We start from the raw sequence: 21,178 nt of genomic DNA on the forward strand, positions 1-21,178 counted from the left end.
TGCCAGGAACAGCTGCAGACAGGGTCACAGGGCGGACTCAACAGCAAGCCGCTCCCTTAAAGGGCCCCTCCCAGAAACAGTTGCACTAAACAACACAAGATCCACAGAGCCGACAACTGGTTGCAGACCCTGTGCATGCAGCATGGATCCCCAGCTGCAGCAGCAGCAGCCAGAAGCCCTGGGCTAAGGGCTGCTGCACACAGTGACCATAGAGCCCCGCCGGGGCTGGAGAGAGAGCGTCTCTCAACCCCTCAGCTGATGGCCACCATGGCGGACCCCGCTATTTCGATGTTGCGGGACGCGCAACGACTACACGGTCCCTACTTCGACGTTGAACGTCGAAGTAGGGCGCTATTCCCATCCCCTCATGGGGTTAGCGGCTTCGACGTCTCGCCGCCTAACGTCGATGTTAACATTGAAATAGCGCCCAACAAGTGTAGCCGTGATGGGTGCTATTTCGAAGTTAGTGCCGCTACTTCGAAGTAGCATGCACGTGTAGACACGGCTAGAAACTGCCCTATTGGATAAGACAATTGACCCACTAGTCCGGCATCCTGCCTCCAGCAGTGGCTAGTACCCAATGCTTGAGAGGAATGCAAACCCCATCCCCCCATAATTATGCTCCTGATCAGTTGTGCAGTGTTGCATATGAGGGAAAGATCCTTCCTGAGCCCACAGATGAATAGCTTAAGGCCCAAAGCATGAGGAGATTCAATTACCTATAGTACTGCATTGCTACAAACATTAATAATGGTCATACAATGACCTAAACCTGTTAAAATCTAGCCACAGTATTTAACTCAGTGAATTCCACAGGTTGACCTGCTGCTGCCTAAAGAAGTATTTATTGATACTGCCTTCACTAACCTTTACTTTTATATGATCTTTTGTTCTCATATGAAAAGAGAGAGTAGAAAGAAGGGACTGGCTGGTTTTTACTATGGTCTTTATAATGCTGAAGGTCTCAGTTAAGTTCAGGGGATGATGTGTGTGGGGAGGCTGAGTTTCACCTAAAATACATTTTGAAATTGGCCCAAGAGAGTACCATTTTATACAGGGACCAGTACAAAAATCATTGAATTTGTGCCCACAGGAATTTGTAACTTTTTTTTTTTTTTTGGTGGGATGAAGATTTGACCATTGCAATTTCTGCATTCAAAACATGGAAAGTACTGCTTGTCAGGTGCAAATTTTTATTCAGTGCTAGTTGGGGAAACTTCTGTCACACTCATTTGCAGCACCTTGCTCACATTATACACATATTTCTGGGCTCTTCTGCACTAGGAAGATGGCCACACACTGGAAAAGTTTTAAGTTTAGAGGGGAAAAAGCCTACTAAAGCAGTAAAGGAACTAACTTAAGACGGAAGATTAGAACAAAGTCCATATATAGGTTGGCTCACCAGTGACTCATTGGGAGATGCTACTCACCTACAAGACTTTGTCTTCAGTCTTTCTTTCTGCCTCACTATTATGCTTGTCTCTACTCCCTGTTTGTATTTTGTAAATACCACTGGAGGGTGCTGGTTGGTTTGGACCAAGTGTGTATAATTAAAGGCCTGTCAGCTCGTTTAGCAGAATCTTGTCAGAGGCCCATGCTACAAACCACTTGTGTCCTGTCCTACTATAGTTAGTATTTGTAGTGAGGATGGGAGCTTAAGGTTGTTATTGCTAGAATGACTTGACAAAACACTTGGACAAGTCCAGCTTAGGTTGGTAATATGATGGTGTTAAAATATGGTTAGGTCTCTCCACCCTACAGATGTTAGCTGTATTCTACCTGGGTCTCTGGGCACAGTGCAGATGGTCTTAAAAGTCAGGGGATGAAATCAAGCAAAGGAAAATATCAGTTGAATACTACAAAATGTTTCCCACCAATGAATACATTAATCTTTGCAAGTGTCTTCTCAGGGGAGGTGGGAAAAGCTGTGCAGAATATATGGGACAAGCCTGCACTAATTACAGGGAAACGGAGTAAGTCAGTGTTTCTTAAACTTTTTGAGACCACGGAACACCAAAACAGTAATATATTTTATGCGGAATACCTAAGAAAATGTTCTTAAAAAATTATTGTTGTCAGACAAAAAAAAAAAAAAAGAAATCCAAGACAACTAAACAGCAACAGTTGCAGACAAACCACAATGAAGTAATTTAATTAGGTATCATAGCAATGAAGATGTAACATTGTATATCTGGTATTAATAACAGGAAATATATATAATCAGCGTATAATATCAAAAAAGATTCAGACACTCATGGCACACCTATGAGTTGTTCACAGAACACCAGTGTTCCATGGAACATAGTTTAAGAAACACTGGACTGGATGACTTGATAGGTCTGTTCCATTAGCCATTGATTTTTTTCTTGAAGGTAAACAACTATTAAACCACTCCAAGAACTAGAAGGTCATTACTGGGCTGTTTATTTTTCAGTAAGAGGAAGCCTGTTTCTAATGCCCTAAAGCTCTGCAAGGAATGCAGGAGTGGTGACTGTAAGAGTATTTCTGAGGGGTGGGAGACACATTAGAGCTCTAATAAGTGAGGACTCCCCACACTTGAGGTAGAACATTCCTTCCCCCAGTGTGCTGGTGCTGCTCACCAGGGCTCCGCTCAAGCATTTAGCCTTACCCATGTAGGCCTTTGGAGCCCCTCAAAATCTTGTCTGTGATCAGCAACGAAGGGTCCTGGGGCACCTTACAGACTAACAGAAAAGTTTTGAGCATGAGCTTTCGTGAGCACAGACTCACTTCATCAGATGCTGGTCTTGGAAGTCTGCAGGGCCAGGTATAAATAAGCCAAACCAAGGGTGGGGATAACAAGGTTAGCTCAGTCAGCAAGGGTAAGGCTTACTACCAGCAGTTGATCTGGAGGTCCAGATCTGGAGGTCCAGGTCTGAAGTAAGCCTTACCCTTGCTCACTGAGCTAACCTTGTTATCCCCACCCTTGCTCTGGCTTATTTATACCTGGCCCTGCAGACTTCCAAGACCAGCATCTGATGAAGTGAGTTTGTGCTCACGAAAGCTCATGCTCAAAACTTTTCTGTTAGTCTGTAAGGTGCCACAGGACCCTTCGTTGCTGTTACAGATCCAGACTAACAGAGCTACCCCTCCGATACTGGATGTGATCAGAGGCTGTGTTTTAGGAAATCTGGATAACTGAACTGTGCCGTGCCAAGCTCACCAATTTATGTCTCATGTTTACATCTTGTAATAATAATGAGAAGTGAACTGGGGAGCCTCAGGATAGCTTTTATAGGGACTTAAGGAGACACTTTTCCAGAGTAATAGCATGTACTATTTCATTGAAATAATACCAGAGGCTTTCATCATTAAGGTTGTTTTTCTGTAATAGTTGTGAGTTTGATTCAGAATTTGCTTAAATAAATCTGCAGTGAGTACTGTGCAGTAGGAATCCAATACTGCTTTCCCCTCTGGCAGGATCAATATCTCTCTGGTCAAGTGGCAGAAGAACTTGAAGGGTTACAGTCAAGAATTCTTTCTTTTGAAACATTAATAATGTACTGTTATAGGCTGAACAGTAACCAAATGCAAAACAAAGCTAAAAGCAAGTCACAAAAGGTCGTCCAATTCACCACTGGAACAACTGATTGCAGCTGTTTGGACATAATTGGAGTTGTGCCTGATTATGCTGGTGATGAATTTGGCCCAACTATCTCAAATATACAGCCAACCTGAATGAAAGGCTCTGACATAGGCTCTCATACACCCACGATGGTCAATTCCCACTAGCCACAAGCCCTAGGGGGCTGAGAGGCAGTGCAGCCTACAATAGTGAACACAGGTTCCAAGAGTACCGTTGTGCTAGAGATTCTTGTCACTGCATCACTGCATGACCTTGGACAAGTTACTTAAGCCAAACTTTTCACTGTTCTGAGTGCTGCAAATTTTGAATGTTTGGGTCACTGTGCTAGGTGCTGCACAAACACAGAACTAGGAATAGTCACTACTACTCCCAGAAACATATGTAGTAGTAACAAAAAGAAAAATCTTCTGCCAAAATCATATAAAATAGCCTGGAGGAACTTGAAAACAGGATGCAACAACATGACCAACCTTCCTGAGCCACTTTCTCTGGGTGAGTGCTGGCTGCAGAGCATGGATGATCCCACGGCTGTATGGCAAAGCGTGATTTGTGCAGCTGTAACTCTAGGGCTATGACTACCCTTCAAGCTATGGATGAGATTCCCAAGTCACATTGATTTACTTGCTCTAGCCTGAATAGTAGTGTATCTCTGGTAGCATAAGAACAGTGGTGTCTTAGCCATGCTGACTACATATCCACAGGGTTCCAGTAAGTTTGTACTCAGCCCAGCTAAGTTGTGCTGCTGCCTGTGTTACCAAGGCTACACGATGATTCATGCTCCAGCTAGCACTCATTGACATGCCAGTGATGAATGCTACATGAGCTGGGAATCACATCCCTTGCTTGTGGTGAAGAGGTGGCCTAAGAGTCACTCCTTCCTACAAACTTTTCCCAGACTCAGCGTAGCTGAACAGGAATGTCTAACGCTGCCAAGCGTGACTCTTTGGTTTGCATTCTGTGCACTGAGATTGCCTTAGACCCAGTCCGGCTTAGGCAAAAGCACAGCCCTCGGCAACATGAGATGGATGCTTCATCTCAGAGCATGCTGCCTCTCAGCTGAGACCCAGTCTGGTGGTGTCAGGGTGCTCAGCCAAGAATAGGCTGAATAACTGTTTCAGAGCAACTGAGCATAATTAGGTCAGACAAAAAAAATATACCAAACAAACCCCATGCTCAAGCAAAAGCCATGCCGGCTATAAAGCTTAATAATATCTCAGTCAAAGAGTTTCCAGGAAGATTTTGAAGCAATACTTGGTGCAGGCACGATAATGTTACAAGATGAAACCTGACACTCCCTCCTCATTGTTAAGTCCCATGCTTCCTCGAATGCTGATTTAAATGGCACCCCCTCTTTTGCTCTTATAAAGCCAATGTAAAACACTCCTGTCTTCGCAACAGTTATTACTTGTCTAACAGGATTCCCAGTCCCGGGGTATCAGAGTCAGCCTCTGTAAACTCCTGATTCTATGGTGTGTAGTGTTGCCAACTTTTCAACTTGATGGAGCATGGGAATGCAAGACAAACAAACAGCAAGGTTTGGGCAAAAAATGATAAATGCAGCCACCCTGGTTTAGAAAACATACTAAGTCTTTGACAGGTTTTGTGTAAGGGGAGTATGACTGTTTGAAATGGGTCCAATGTAAATGTTTTTGATAGGGAGAGATACACAATTAACAAGGGTGACATTATCTCCCCTGCTAAACTAGCACACTTCTCTGACCTCTCCAAGCCATTTGGAGAATATTACAAGTACTTCTCAGACATGTTTTTCAAGTTACGGATAGGTGGGCTCAAGGGACCACATGCCCTGAAGTGCAAGGATGGCAGCGCCTTCCATGATTAACATCTAAACAAATGTAGCACTTGGGCCAGAGGGAGTCTGCAAGATAGGTTTAAAAGAGTCTGGCAAAAGGGTCTTCTCAGGCGGGGTGAACCTTGAATGCTGCCTCAAGAAACAGGCTTAGAACAAACATTCCTCTATCTGCCATGAGATTGCTGGAGTTCTGAGTATGGAATATGCACTGGAATAAATTGCCTAGGGAGGTTGTGGGATCTCCATCACTGGAGATATGGAAGAGCAGGTTAGGTAGACATCAGGGATGGTATAGAGGGTACTTGGTCCTGCTATGAGGGCAGGGTACTAGACTCAATGACCTCTCAAAAACAAGAGGTCCTGTGGCACCTTATAAACCAACAGATATTTCGGAGAATAAGATTTCATGGGCAAAGACCCGCTTCATCACATGCATGAGATGAAGCGGGTCTTTGCCCATGAAAGCTTATGCTCCAAAATATCTCTTAGTCCATAAGGTGCCATAGGACTTCTTGTTGTTTTTGAAGATACGGACTAACTCGGTGACCTCTCTGATACTAAAGACCTCTCAAGGTCCCTTCCACTCCTGGGCTTGGTCTACACGTGCCCCTTCCTTTCGAAAGGGGCATGTTAATGAGCAGGTTTGAAATATGCTAATGAGGCTCTGCAATGAATATGCAGCGCCTCATTAGCATAATGGTAGCTGCAGCGATCTGTGATCGGAAGAAGGGCTTTTGAAAACGGGGAGGGGGGTCCTTTCAGAAGGTCCCATCTCCACGGGCGGCACACGATTCGAAAAGCTGCACTTTCGAATCGCTGAGGCCGCCATTATGCTAATGAGGTGCTGCATATTCATTGCAGCGCCTCATTAGCATCTTTTGAACCTGCTCATTAAAATGCCCCTTTCAAAAGGAAGGGGCACATGTAGACCCAGCCCTAGTGTTCTGTGATTCTAGGATGGGGAGGTGGATGCTGCTTGTGGCAGACATTGGCTCCAGATTAGATTTCTCAAGATCTCCACATGTGGAATGGCTGTCACAGGAAGTTCCTGGTGTATGGTTATCAATAGAATACCAAAAATTATTTGGATTTATAAAGCCAAGTATCTAGCTTGGGACATTTAATTGAGGCATATTTTAAATGAAATCAGTGGAATTAAACCAATTTACACTAACTCAGGGGGTCTTATCCACTGTCCAGTTCAGAAGTTTTATTTGAGGTTCGAAAGGCTACGGAGCCAGGCTGGAACTCTCCCAAGAACAAACAGGGCCACAGGGTTTCTAGTGTGTCTGCTTGTATATGGCAGTGCCATTAGAAAACAGACCAGCATGAGGGAATTTGGTGCTCGTGCTGCCTACAGAAAACTGGAAGGGGAAGGAAAGAAATCCACCAGCCATTCCTCTGAACACTTCTGAATCTCAGAAACAAAAGGGTTTCATTCAAACATGAGTCAAAAATGAGGAAATATCTCCAGGGAGGGAAAGTGCTGTTTATGAATCAGTTCACCCATCCCTAGCTTGCATAGTTGCACAACTTTGTGAAGACACCTGTTGTCCCCAGATAGGTACAATACTGGGACTTTAATTGTCTCACTGCCCGGCAGAATCAATTCTGCCACGCACACAGAGTTCTTTTTGAACGCTCCTTCCCTGCAAGACAAGTGGAATGTGAAAACTTACATCACTTCAGTGAGGATAACATGATCCTGCTCTGTCATTTTTATCACATACCATAGACTGAGTCTCCTCCCCCAAATGATAACTGGGAATTCATAGGACTGATGTATGAATACCCAAGACAAGCTTCTGTCATCTTCCCTCTCTCTGTCTGTCTGAAGTAGGTCAGTAGCTCTTCTCAAAAACTGATTGTTGTGCTCTGACGGTGCACATTTAGAAATGAGCCTGCTAACACTACACAGAAGCAGTACAAACTTCCCCCATGATACTACACATCACAAAGAAGGTCAACTGTGTTCTGTGCGGAATCACAGAAAATACTTGTGTGGAAAATGTCTGTTGAATTTGACAGGGAGAAGCCAAGTCAACAGGGTTCTAGCTCTCTTAGGAACAGCAGTGATACGTGATAGTTGACAGAAAACTCCAAGCAGTGCGGTTGAAATTTATTGTAAATACCCTAAATGAACAGTGAATGAGACCCAGGGCAGCCAACAGCCTGCATGGGTTCATGGGCAAGGTAGGGAGGGGTGGCTTTATGGTCCTACAAGGGGCAGGGCCTTGGGAGGAAGGGGCAAGGCTGCATCAGCCACCCCTTCATGTTATATGGAGCATGGTGTTCCTGCCCGCCATCAGTGTCACAGGGAGCATGTGGCCTAGCACTTTGGCTGTGATTTAAAAGGCCCAAGGCTCTGGCCGCCACTGCTGCTTCAGTTACAGCGGTGGTGTCTAGGAGCCCTGGGTCCCTTTCATCCGCTGGGTCTTGGACCACTGCCCCGTTTGTCCTCCTCTGTCAGCAGGCCTGATGAGATCCTTCCTATGGATTCTTTTTAGAGAGACTATTCTCCGTTAGATTCTGTAGGCTGATTCCAAAAATCTATATAAAGCTTAATATTTTCTACAGTACTTTTTTTTTAAACTGTATAAGAGTGGAGATGGAGAAGACCATGTTCTCCCTCTCCTTGCCAGTGCCTGATTGTTCTTTACAGGGAGATGAAGAGAAGGAAGCCAAAGCCTGTTTGCTTTCTGAAAAATACCAGTTTGAGTGTGACTGGTCTTAATGGCTTGTGCTGTGGGTGGACAAACACCCCCTGGTCTCTACTGGCCTCGTCCCTACATAGAACCCAAATCTGCAAGGACTGATCGATAGGCTTCTAATAGTGGTAATCTGGACAGTGAGAACGTAGAGGGGACTGGAGTGGGTGACTACAAGAAGAGAGAAGGACAAGAGGAGGTGGACTGTTGGGGAAAAGAAAGTTTGGAGACCTAGGTTTTGAAAGCCATATCAGCCTGTTAGTGCTTATGCCAATTTTCTAATGTTCTTTATCACAAGTGTTCTGTAAATATTCATTGGATCCTTTACAATTGCAATCAGCTGATGTACATCTGGTAGGCACTGACATATTTATAAGAGCAATTCCTCTGCTTGTTTCTGGCATTAAAAAGTTCTGCTCTTTCTTGGTATTGTTCCACCCCTAATCAGGAACATTAGAAAGAGGCAGTGAAATGCTAACACAGTATTAATATATTCACTGTCCTAATACTCCTATATTACATTTGCCGCTTTGACCATATCTGTCACTCTCAGGGGTTAGACCCAGAAACAAACCGACTTTATTTGCAGCCTTCTTTGAATGTGATGTTTGGGGAAAAAAAAAGGCAAAGTTTTCCTTTGGAAAAAGAGTTAATTTGATTGATGGAGCATCCTGTAGTGAGGCTGATTGATGAAATTGGTTTATCACACTAATTATCATTCACCCTGCATGCAGAGAAACACACATATGAAAGCCTAACTAGGGAACAGCCTTTCTTTCAGAAGTCTGGGACCGTGTTGTATATTCAAACTGGCACCTCTCTTCTCTGTGCTGTGTCCAAAACTGAATTGTGCCTCTTCATTCTGAAATGTATTAGCGGTCCTCTTGCCACTGTAATTATGAAGCTCAGGGCTGTTGATGCTGCAGACTAACGAACTTTTTTTTAACAAACTTTTCTGGACAGGACCCCAACACCAAAGAAGTGTTCTCAACTCACGCTAGAGCCATAATCCCGTAAGGCCAGGAGCGGATTTCCAGCCTCTTCAGGCTTTTCATCTCATCAGATGTCAAGACCATCCCGCTGTCCGATTCGTTCTCCTGTACAGGTAAAAGAACAGAACATGGCAGCTGAAAAGGACAATGCTGATACTGACTTGGACTCTTGGCAAAGGGGAAAAAGCGTGATGGAGAATTTGAACTGGGCAGCAGTAAAAGCCAATGTAGAGGGAAAAGCAAAGGGGCCAGTTCAAACACCAAGTTCCAGCTGGAATCTCTCACTTACTCTTTTCAAGTAAGTTTTATGCTGCAGCAGGGCCAGTGTCTCAGTTCTGCAGCTTGAATTCCCTCATTTGTCTACAGAGCTGGTAGAGCCAGGTAGGAGCAATGCAAGCTTTCCTCATCCCTGTCATTGAGAGGCCAACCCCTGGGTCGGGTGGAGGCTGTAAAGGTTCAGGCATGCATTGTTACCAAGGAAGCCATTTGCAGTAGCAATTCTTGGCCCCTGCCTGATACCAAGCAAGTCATTCCACACCAGACACCAAAGAATCTTCAAATGGGGGTTGCCAACCGGGGATGGGCTCAAACAATCTACAGAGCTAATGCACTGTCTTATGGCTCCCAGAGAGCAAAGTTGCTTTAAAACCTCCTTTCTATACAGCAAAGCACTTAAAAACACAACTTTCCATGCTTCCATAATGCCCAGTGATTTTAAAGTTAAATCCAAGGTCATCGTGTGCTTTGTTAAACTAGTAGCCTATGTAACCATTCCACTTAGCCCCCTGACTCCTCGGTGCTTTTTGGTTAGTATTTGAAAGTTTGCCTTGTTTTTTATAGAATTAAAAATGTTATTGTTCTGCTTTAAAAAGGCCATAAAATGCAATGATATGCACAGAGCTCAAATAATGCAGAAAGACATTAATAGTAAGGGAAGATTATGTAAAAAAAGCAAACATAAGTGATGATTCTTCTTTCTTATTCTGGCTTCCTGGTATTTTACAGAAAAATTCCATATGCACACATCACAACAAGACACTTTTTGCCATTTTAAAGTTTGAAATATGTTGTAATTATAGGGGTCCTAACCCAGGAAGGAATTGTGCATGCGGGGGGTTTACAAGGTTCTTGTAGGTGGAGTTGTGGTACTGTGATCTTATTTCTGTGCTTCTGCTGACAGTGCTACTGTCTTCAGAGCTGGGCAGATGGACAGATGCAACTGCTGGCCAGGAGCCCAGTTCTGAGGCAGAGCCAACGGCAGCAGCAGTGCAGAAGAAAAGATGGCACGGTGTGGTATTGCCACCCTAACTTCTGCACTGCTGTCTGCAGAGCTGAGCCCTCAGCCAGCAGCTGCCACTCTCCAGCCACCCAGCTCTGATGGCAGGACAAGAAGTAAGGGTGGCAATACCATGATGTCTACGTGATATGACTAAAATAACCTTACAAGCTCTTTGCAGTTCCCTACTGGGGCAGGACTCCTGTAGTAAGGCCACTGTCCCCCTCCTGCGGGAAAGGGGTTGATGCAGGCTGGAGGGAGCCTGTGCAATACCCCAACCAATGAGGAAAGGGCTCTTTGGGGAGACCATCAGAGGGCAGCTTGCTGGAGCAACCCTATATATAAGGAGCCTGATTAGGAAAGGTGTAGGACCAACTCCTAGCAGGAGAGGAAGCATCTGGACAGAACGGTGCTGGGCAGGCTCAGGGGAGTGGGAGAGAGGCTCCAGCTTGACACCTGCTAGACTGCTGGCCTAACACAAAGGCCAGAAGAGTGCAAGGATATTGCCCAGGGAAAGTCAAGCAGTTAAGGAAGAGAGGAGGAAGGCAGGACAAGGCTGCTGCCAGAGGGTTCCTGGGTGGGACTCAGAGTAGTGGGCGGGCCTGAGTCTCTTCCCTTCTCCCTGTGCCACACCTAAGAGTGGCCATTATGAGCTCTGGCTTGCCCCACAGGTGAGGGGCTAGACTGAGGCTGCAGCTGGCCATTGTGGTGGGCGCATGGAGGCAGGATCACTGAGAAGGATTCTTTACAACTTAAATATTCCCCTTCAGTGCTGGAAACTGCATGGACAGAAGTGCTGCACCAGAACCAGAAAGGGAAACTAACTAGAAATGGCGGGTCTTTGCCCACAAAAGCTTGTGCTCCAAAATATCTGTTAGTCTATAAGGTGCCACAGGACTTCTTGTTGCTTTTGAAGATACAGACTAACTCGGCTACCTCTCTGATAACTAGAAATGGGAATTGAAACTGAGATCAGTCTTATTTCAGCATACACTCCGACTGAAGTAGAAAAGTAAACAAATGGCATGAAGAGTGAACAGAAAATCAGTGTCCTCAGGGTGTAGTGATATAGGGTGAAATCTTAGCCCTATTGAAATCAGTGGCAAGGATTTTACCCCAGGTTTATAGCTGAATTGCTGCTTCCATAGCATCTGTAAAACACTACAAGAAAACTAATAAAAAACTACATATAACTAGCATTCATGCAGGACAGGTGTGAGTCTGCATTTTGAACTGTTTGAAATACTGATCTAATGAGTATAATTCCTTTGGCATTTAATGTAATGGCACTAATCCTGGTGCACACACCCAGTACACAAGTGGGTGATGTAAGGGCTATAATTATCTAAGACACCCATTGCAATACAGCTTTAATTCTGCCATTATTTGAATGCCACCCTCATTCCAAAATGCAGGGAAATATTACCATGAGGTTTGTACTGATTTTAGAACTGCCCCCCATGAGGCAGTCATTGCAAGAGGGACAGAGACGAAGGCTGTTGACCACCTATTTGTAAGACTTGTGTGTCCAGTAAAAGTATTTGTGTTATACAGAGAGATGGGTCTCTGTCCCTGAAGACGGAGTGAGCAGCAGCCAGAGGGAATTCTTACTGTACAGATCTGTGAGACGGTTGAATGGGGGGGGGGGGCGGTGTTAGAAACTGAACATGGCAAAGGAACAGAAAATAACAGATGACAGTTCTGCACTGGCAAGAGGATGGACCAGCCATCTGTTTTCTGGGATAAACTGTAGTTGGACTCCTCACCCTTTCTATCAGACTATATAGTCATCGCCTGGAGAAGAAACTCAACTGCACAGGGGTCCAAGCAGGCTGGGAGAGAGAGTGAGCATGAGAGCAGTTCCTGCCTGGGAGAGCATATGGACTACAGGGAGAGAGAAAAATGTGTGCCTAGTCTTTAATCTTTAGACGTGCCACACCCTGTGGCTGCACATCCCCTCTCTCAGCCAGATTGTGCCCTGAGAGCTTCTTGCTGTGCAGGTTTGAGAGCAAGGGCTGCCCTGTAGCTCTGGCTCTAAGGCTGGGAAGCATGAAAAGAGATACTGAAGTTCACAAAAAGCTGAACTGCAAAAGAAGCTCCTGAGTCATTTTATACACAAGGAGAACAGAGACAACCAGACAGTCTGTGACCCCAGAGGAGGCCACATGAAGTTCCTGGCACAGAGCACAGCTGAAATCATCATCCTTTTAGCCTCCATTGAATTGCTCCATGAAAGAAAGTGCAGGATCCCATTTGTTCTTTAGGATCCAGGGCAAAATCCCCACTGGAGTTTCTGTCCCCTGTCCCAGAATGAAGCATGCACATGATCCAGAAACTCTTGATGTCCCTGATGACAACAGGCCTGCAAACCTGCTGGAAGGGGAAGTGTTTGTCTGGCTTACCTCATTCATCATTTTCTGCTTCTCCACTGGCACCTCATCAAATGTCTTCACACTCAGCGGTCGCTTCTTACTGTAATTACTGAAAAATGAAAAGAATGAGAGATCAGCGCACACCCATTCATGATGACCCTCTAAGTTTCCTGGATTCTCTAGTGGCTGCTGACCTTCTTTTGTAACTCAAGCAGTGTCCCTGACCCAAAGTGAGCTTCTGTCATCAGATTTTCTTCTAAAACTTGTAACCCATTAGAATGCCCTGACAAGCACATTCAAATATGAGTTGTAAAACGAGACCCCATTTTGGAGCTGCTGATGGAATCCACATCATGAGGACTTTGGCTAAAAATGGACAGTTACGTGGACAACCGAGAGTATGTTATATGAAGAGGTAAAGGCTAGGTTCCAAATTCTCTTGGCCAACCTTGGGAAAGTCATATGGCTATACAGCACCACCATTAGCAGCCATCACAAGACAGGTCGGGATGTACATATGTCCCTTCCCTTTCCTGACTATTGCCCTTCTATACCGAGGGCAGACCATGTTCAATGATTGCGGGAGCACAAAATGCACCAGCTTAATTGCTGGAGCAGTTGCCACTTCCATGGCACCCAGCAAGACATGCCAACTGTCTGTCTCCTTCACACACAGAATGCAGCCAGTCCTAGCCACTCTGTACCCAAAAAGACAGTGGCTTCTATAGGCACTATCTAATCCCAAGATTTTTTATTTTGCTCATCTCAATACAAAACATTGCAAACCAATTAAAGAACCCATGAGACTAAATATTTTTTAAATCAGAATGAGAGCAGGGCCAGAGCTGGAAACTTTGCAATGTGTTATTACAACTCCCCCTGCCATGGTGGTTCAGAAAAGAGTGAGGCTGGATCCAGTTATCCATGGCTTTGTTTCTACAAAACCCAGTACACAGCTTCCTTTGCCTATCTCTGCACAAGACCAAGGCATAACACACAGAGGCAAACTCAGGGACGTTCAAAGCAAACTTCTGTTCCACAGAAATACGTTCAAAGCAAGTTGATACAAACATGGCGAGGGGGAGAGCGGGGGCTGAAACAAGAAGGGGGAAATCACAGTAATGGAGGCTGCGGGAGAGAATGGGATTGATTGGCTGCCATTAGGGCAGGCTATGTGGCAAATCACTTTGGGGAAGGGGTTTCCTAGCCCAGGAGTGTGCAAACTGGGGTTGTGCCCACTCGGGGGGGGGTGAAATTTCAAAAAGGGGGTGCAGCACAATGGGCTCACCCCCCATCAGGAGTCTCTGCTCCCTCACCGTAGCTGTGGTGTGCTCACGTGCTGTGTGCTGCCTGCCTCCCTGCCATTGGCAGAAGGCCTGCTTCATTTCTGGCCCTTGCACAAAAGGTGCCCTCCATTGCCTCCTTGCAGCCTCTCTGGGTTCAGTTGCCTGCCTCCCTGCCGCCCACAGCCTGTGCCATCCTTTCTGGTCCCCCATCATGATTTGCAGAGGCATATGAGCTGGGGTAAGGGATGTGTGCTTTTAATGGCACAGCCCCTTGTTCAGCTTCCCCAGAGAATCCCGACTTTTTGAAGTCCAGTTATGTTGATCTTTTGTTCAGTTCTTTCATTTAACTTTAAAAAGGTTTCCCAGGAGGGCTGGAAAAGATGGGGAGGGGGGCAGGCTCTTTAAACAGCAGGGAGCTGTTGTTGTTGTTTTTGATCCTAAGCTGGATCAGGCTCTTGAAAATAGCAAGATGAACTACCTGGGACTGCTGGAGTTGGAAGGGCTCTTTAAACAGAGTGGATTTTTTTGTTTTAATAGCTGTCTGGGAGGGCTGGGGAAGGGGGCTCTTCAAACATGCTTTGCCTGAATATGTATAGTGAGCATCCTCTCTCCCACTGTGTGCACTGTCCTTGCACTATTGCAGTTTACTTTGCTGCCTCACATAGACTAGCATATGCCAAAATGTTTTTTTTTTCATATGAACATAACAGAAATTTCTGTTGCTTGGTATTTTATTAGACAGGTTGGGGGGCCCAGCTAATTGCAGGGACAAAAAGGGGGGCCCCCAATGTAAAAAGTTTCCTCTCTCCCATGCTAGACAAGAGCCCTCCACCAAAGAAGGCCCTGCCCCTCGCCTAGATCGGAATGAACCCAGGAACCATAAGCAGACCAGTTCAACTGCACCATAGAGGCTGCTAACTGGAGAAGACAATATAATGCTAAACTATGGGGATTTATGCTTTTACCTGAAGGCTTAAACTGCTTCCGAGTGTTCACTTTCTTAATTGTCTAGATTCTTAACTGGAAACCACAATAAGTAAGCATTTTCCTTACCCACTTCCCACTGCACTCCAGCGATTAAGGCAGTTACTCAAGTTTTCTTCCACTGGACTGGTTTTTGGATTAGGTTCTCCATCAGGACATAATGTGATGTTCAATGGAATATAATCTTTACCATCCTAAATAATTAATAACAGAAGAAAGGGAAGCCAGTGAGTATCAGCTCTTCATACTGAGGAACCGGACATTCATGGCTATCAAGCTCTATTGGATATTTGTTTTATTTCTGATTATTTTGTTAAGTCAGCCGTGAAATTCTTTGCACAACACTAAATCCAGCATTAAGGGCTTTACTCAACATTCACTGTCCTGGTTTTTTTTTTTTCCCTTTTGGAAGCAAATCTGTCATTTTTGGAGCAATCCACTATGAATAATGGATGAAAACTGGCCTTTAAAATTCCATCCTGGTTGCTTTTTGTGTATATACTCCCTTAGAGATATATAAGCATGAGTGCTCCATTGCTTCACTAGTCGTGGGAGCAAAGTGCAAGAAATCCCTGCATTCTAGACCATCTTTTCCAGGCTTCTTCCCTCATAGCAACAACAGCTCTGCCAATGGTGCTCTTGCTTGAACCAGAAAAATTAAACATTTTGAGCAGCCTGCATCACTGAGTTTGGGAGACACCAAGATGTTCACATCCATTTGAAAGCTGGCTTTACATGGCTCCCATGTTGCATCTTAGACAAACTACAGCTAATTAGTTCCTGTTATTATTATTATGCCCCCAATCAGCCTTACATTAAGTTGAACATTCATGGGCTCTCTCAGTTAGGGCACTCAATTACATTTTCAGTGTTTTGGCATCTTTGATGAGTTCCAAATGTCATTGTAATGGGACTCAAATCACCCAAATTCACATTAAAGTCCCATGCTTATGAGTGGGAAAGGAGAGCCACACAGCATGTGTAGCTATAGCAGACCTGGGAATTTGAAATGAGTAATGCCTATTTATAGCCTATGAGCTTCTGCTCAGATTGATGAGTTGCAGCTAATGACTGCCATACCTTATTATTGCAGCCTTAAACCACTTTATTTTCTGTTCATTACAACAGTTGCTACTGCATCCTTAATACAATTCATCACCTACCTAAGTAAGCTATGAAATCTCAGCAGCAAGTGCTAATTATTACAATTATCTGTAGAAGTGGCTCCTTGTTTAAACTCTAAACCCATTTATCAAAACTGCCTTCCCTTGATTTTAATTCTGAGGCGTAAATTAACTGCCTTGTCCCTTATCACGATTCCTGACTTTCTTTTAATTTCCTTTGCTTGTAGCATAAGGCTCACAAGCTCTCTCTGGCTTTTGCACATTGCAAAACAAGCCCCCTTCAATTTAGCTTCACTGATTTGTTTGCTTTGAAAAGGCAAGGAACCAGTGGAGAGAACTTGATTTCATCTAATAATAGATAACTGAGGTGTTGGGCTTTTTAAAATGGAGAGGAAAAAAAGTTGGTTTATCTAGTATGAAATTGACAATTATGTAATTGACTCTTTGAGCCTTAAATGGCTTCATGTCAAAGTTCCTAAAAGCAATAATAAGCTTAAACACAGAGAGAAAAAAAAAGGGGGTGGGGAGAGAAAGAGTTCAGACCAATTGTAGAAAGATATCTATGCTACTGGCAGTTGGCAGTATTGAAAACTAATTAAAAATGCTTAGTGAGATAAAGAGCTATTATTCCACTAGGGGGCAACTGAACCTTTTCAAAAATTAATGTACGATACATTTCTGCTCATGGTAGATGGATAAACTTCTGATTTACTAACCATAATCCTCTTTGAATACATAGCATTTTCCTCTCCTACTCTCCCACCAACAGCCATTTTCCCTGTGTTCTTTGCTGCAATGTGAATTCCTGTTCTCTGTTGTTGTTTAACAATGGGGTGTTGTTTCTTTACACACATGACAAACCAGTCCCACAGCTGTACCTGTTGCACATTTGCCTGGAGGAAGTCTCCTAAGCGCTCAACCAGCTCTGTGAAGGTGGGCCTCTCTGTGGCAACACCATGCCAGCAGTCCAGCATAGTCTGGTAGCTATGGAGAAACACAGAGACTTTAAGAAAATGTCAGTTTGTGTTTCCAAACCATTTTGTGCTGCTGTTTGTCTCCATCTTCATCTCTAGATGACTTCCCACCTTATACCTCCAATGCAAGTGACAAATCAAATCTGTGTGTTTTGAAACATTACATTACATTACATCCCCAATCATGTTTTTTTTCACTCAACAGTTGTTTCAGTCAGTTATCTACGTTGTTTGTGTGGAGCTAGTTTAACTTTGAGCTGCAGGCCCTATTGATGTGGATGAAAGCCATTTACAATTAAACTACATAGACACTCCCAGAAAACTTGAATTCAGACAAATACAATAGTTCCTTGACCTGAGATTTCATACACTACAACTAACTTGGAATGATCTGCTAACTCCTTTTCCTGTTGAAGGATTGGCCCTGCAGTTATCTTGGTGATTTGTTGTTATTAATCTATGATATCAGGGAGATTAAGATAGGCACAACCCCTTAATTTATCCATTAATTCATAAATGGATTACAAGAAAGACAATTCGGCAAACCCTTCCCCCACCTCCACACACAAATCAAACCCGGTTATCATGGTTAAATTCTGACTTTCTTTTGCCCAAAGTCAGGGGCAGAACTCTTACATTTCTGGTGTGGAATATTCTGGTGATCTCATCCGTGTTCCTTCTTTGAGGCGGCGGCAAAAGTCCTCATCAATTTGTACTCCGGGGTATGGTGAGGCACCTGCAAGTACACATCCAGAGTGTGACTGTAGATGGCTCAGTCACTGTCGGTCTGAATTCAAAGCAGCAATGTATACTGTTGAATGTTCTGGGCTAGCTGGAAATCTGCCACCTGATCCTAAAAGGTGCTGATACAGTGGGAGTTGAAGGTGCTGAGCATCTCTCGGGAACAGGTTTGTTGACTGAAGAAATAACATGGTGTGCCAGACTTACAAAGGAGATTTTAAATTGCTTAAAAAGCTTACGTGTCTAACTCCCACTGAAAGTCATCTTTAAGCTCTTCACAAAAAAATATATTTATTCTAGGCCCATAGTTAATTGTGTCCAGCTTCCAAATAACAGCCCTTCATGATAACAACTCCGCTAAAACAGCACATTGCCTGGTATATTCTGACTCTCCTAAAGGACCATGACACACATATATTTTCAGTGATGGGTGATGGAGAGTCAGCTCATTTCACAGTAGCTTCCAAAAGGACTTTGTTTTGGAAATTCCATTAGAGCAAAAAGTCCATCTAGCTAGAGGTTTCTGGTCAAGTTGAGCAAAACATTCTTGTTAACATCAGGGTCAGAATCACCCAAAAATGAAACACAGCAGAACAAAGGCAAATTGTATGTCAGTTTCATGCCTTAAATTCTCTCTTGGGAGAGTTAAGTAGGAAGGTTCCTACTAGTTCACCTAGATACATTCTGGTTTCAAAGTTCCTGTGACATCAATGTAACTCATTGCTCAGGTGAATAAGGTTGGGGAGTGCTGTAGGCTTTTACTCATGTGACACAAAAGCAACAGGGGTCATAGGTCAGCTAAATCCCTTCCCAGACATAAAACTGAACTCTACTCCTTCTTCAAGCCAGAACAAAACAATCATCTAGCACTTTAAAGACTAACAAAATGATTTATTATAATAATTTTGTTAGTCTTTAAAGTGCTACACAACTGCTGTTTTGTTTTGTTAGAATACAGCCTAACACAACTACCTCTCTGTTACTGTTCAAGCCAGGTTAGTGATGCAAATGTGGGACTGAATCCTGAAGTCCTTAGACAAAACTTCTACTATGGTATCACCAAGAACACTCAGAGTTTGGCCCATTTTATATGTACAGAAAGGGGGAAAATGGAAATCAAGTGTCCCCCCAGAAACTGGTGGAAAGCAAGTGGTTTATTCTTCCTCTTAGAATCTCAAGTACTTCACCTGCCTCCTCTTAAGATCCCCCCATAACACTTGCATGTATTAGCCTTTCTGGTGCCAGCAGGATTGATATAAATCTTTCTGCAGCCTATCAACAGCCCTGGAGGAATTGGTAGAGGTGTAAGGTTGTCCCTCCTCTCTTGACGAGCTCACGCTGCTAACTCAGGAGCAAAGACCCTAGCACGGTTGCTGGGGGAAGCCCAAAGCCTTGTTACATTGAGTTCTGATTAGTTAGCAGATGAACCACATGCACTGTAGGTAAAATGCATAGAAGCATGTGTGTGTCAATTCACCACCTTCCCCTTGTTCTCATTAGAAACTTGGGAGGCTGTGCCTCCAGGAATGACATCTGTATTAATGTGACAAGGAAACCAATGCGCACAAATAAATCATGCTCCTAAATACTACTGGCAAGGCAAGAAGCGTATGTAACTGAGCCGGGCTGCTCTGTAACACTCTTGCTTCCCCCATGGAAGTTAATTCCATGTCACAACAGCAAGTACAGCAGAGATACACTCCTGCTTTGGAAAATGTTCATTTTCATCCTATAGCCCCTCAGTTTTCATCCCCGTGTTCTGTTTCAACATGAATGTAATATACTAGTTCAGTTTGCTGGTCTGACAGTCTGGAGACTGAAGACCTCTGTTTATCCACAGAACAGGGAAATCACAACCCACAACAAGACAAACTCCTCACTCCACCTTCTTGCAGTTCCCTGTTTAATGCGCCTCAGACATAACCTGGAGGGATCATGTCCAGGTGAATTCTATCTCCAGGCACATCCAATCCTTAAGCTCCCACCAGTGGGGGAGAAAGGCACTTAGTGCCAGTGATGACTGCATTTCAAGATGTAAACACACTGGAAACTGGATTGATGCCACCGTCATATTTAACATGGGTCACCCAGCAGCCATCCAACAGAAAGAGTAATCCTTATTTCAGCTCATTTTACGTAGCACAAATCATCTTCAGTGCTCTTCTATTACAAACAAACATAGGGATAGGGAGAATCTCTCAATATATGGTAGGATGCATCCCTGACTAATTGGAGAGTGGGAATTTTTAACCTGTTGGGTGGCATTTGTGATTGAAATTACAGTCAAAGATGACATACGCAGATTTCAAAGGACACAGAGACTTTCAGGGATGAAGAGGGCTACATTAGTGGGTTTCTCGCACCTGAGTCAATCTGAACTGATCTTGCTTACACCAGAGTTTAAACTGGGCCTAGAGCTCTAAAAAGCTCCCTTTATTCATTATTAAGGATCCTGTCCCGCTGGTGACATTCACTGTTGGAACAAAGTCAAGGGATTTCTGAAAGTGGAGCGAAAGCAAAGGTCCAGAAATCAATGGGCATTAGGCACCTAAACATCTTTGAGCATCTGGGGCTAAGAGTCTTTTTGGACATCAAAGATTCTACAACCAAGGCCCTACAGTGCTTTCTAAGGGTTTCATCCATTGGAGGGAAAGAAAAAGGGGTGTGAGAAAGAGGCTGAGTTTATCTTCACAAGAAAACATTCTCATCCTGAAAAAGAACATGAAATTCCCCTTTCTTCCTCCATACCTCTGAATTCTCTCTTCCCTAGCAGGGGCTATAGTATATAACACAGCTATTTCTTTTCCTAGGCTGGCATCCTTGAGGCTGGATGAAAAGTTTGGAAGACCATCTTATCCATTTTGAACAGATGGGATTTAATGGAATCTGAATGTGGGTCCAGTTCTTTAGGAATCTGTATGTGGTTTACGTTCTTTAATATTCCTGCCTGAGCTTCTGCTTTCTTCAAGCTTGGGAATGCCATCGTATACTACATGTATGCGGGTGGGAAAGAAATTAAGAGAGTACCAAAAATAAGTGCTCCCCAAATAATTTAAGTGCATGGGCCTTGCCTCTTGATCCCTAATATCATGCACTGCAGGGCTGGGCTTGTGCAAGTAGCAGAGTTCCCTGTACAGGCTTGGAGAGCAGTCTATGGCAACTTAGTTTCACACGGCCACAGTTATCTGAAGTCCTTTGGTCTGTGAACTGGGACAGAGTCAGCAGTGCCACAATACAACCTGTTCTTGGGTTTCCCTGGTTTTAGATGAGTTGAAGATATTGTGAGGCTCATTTCTGTTGTGTA

The 21,178-nt window shown here is 44.1% G+C and overlaps 1 protein-coding gene across 1 annotated transcript in view; it reads right to left on the reverse strand.

The window, feature by feature from the left end:
- LOC142019985 (vascular endothelial growth factor receptor kdr-like) overlaps positions 1–21,178 on the reverse strand; it is a 196,069-nt gene that overhangs the window by 10,242 nt on the left and 164,649 nt on the right. Inside the window, exons 25-29 of the mRNA XM_075007461.1 lie at positions 17,770–17,869; positions 17,038–17,143; positions 15,105–15,229; positions 12,796–12,874; positions 9,122–9,222 (exon numbers count right to left, since the gene is read on the reverse strand). Of these exons, the coding sequence (XP_074863562.1) occupies positions 9,122–9,222; positions 12,796–12,874; positions 15,105–15,229; positions 17,038–17,143; positions 17,770–17,869 (511 nt within the window). The remainder of the gene's footprint in view (positions 1–9,121; positions 9,223–12,795; positions 12,875–15,104; positions 15,230–17,037; positions 17,144–17,769; positions 17,870–21,178) is intronic.

The sequence above is a fragment of the Carettochelys insculpta genome, chromosome 13 (assembly GCF_033958435.1).
Source record: "Carettochelys insculpta isolate YL-2023 chromosome 13, ASM3395843v1, whole genome shotgun sequence".
NCBI lineage: Eukaryota > Metazoa > Chordata > Testudines > Carettochelyidae > Carettochelys > Carettochelys insculpta.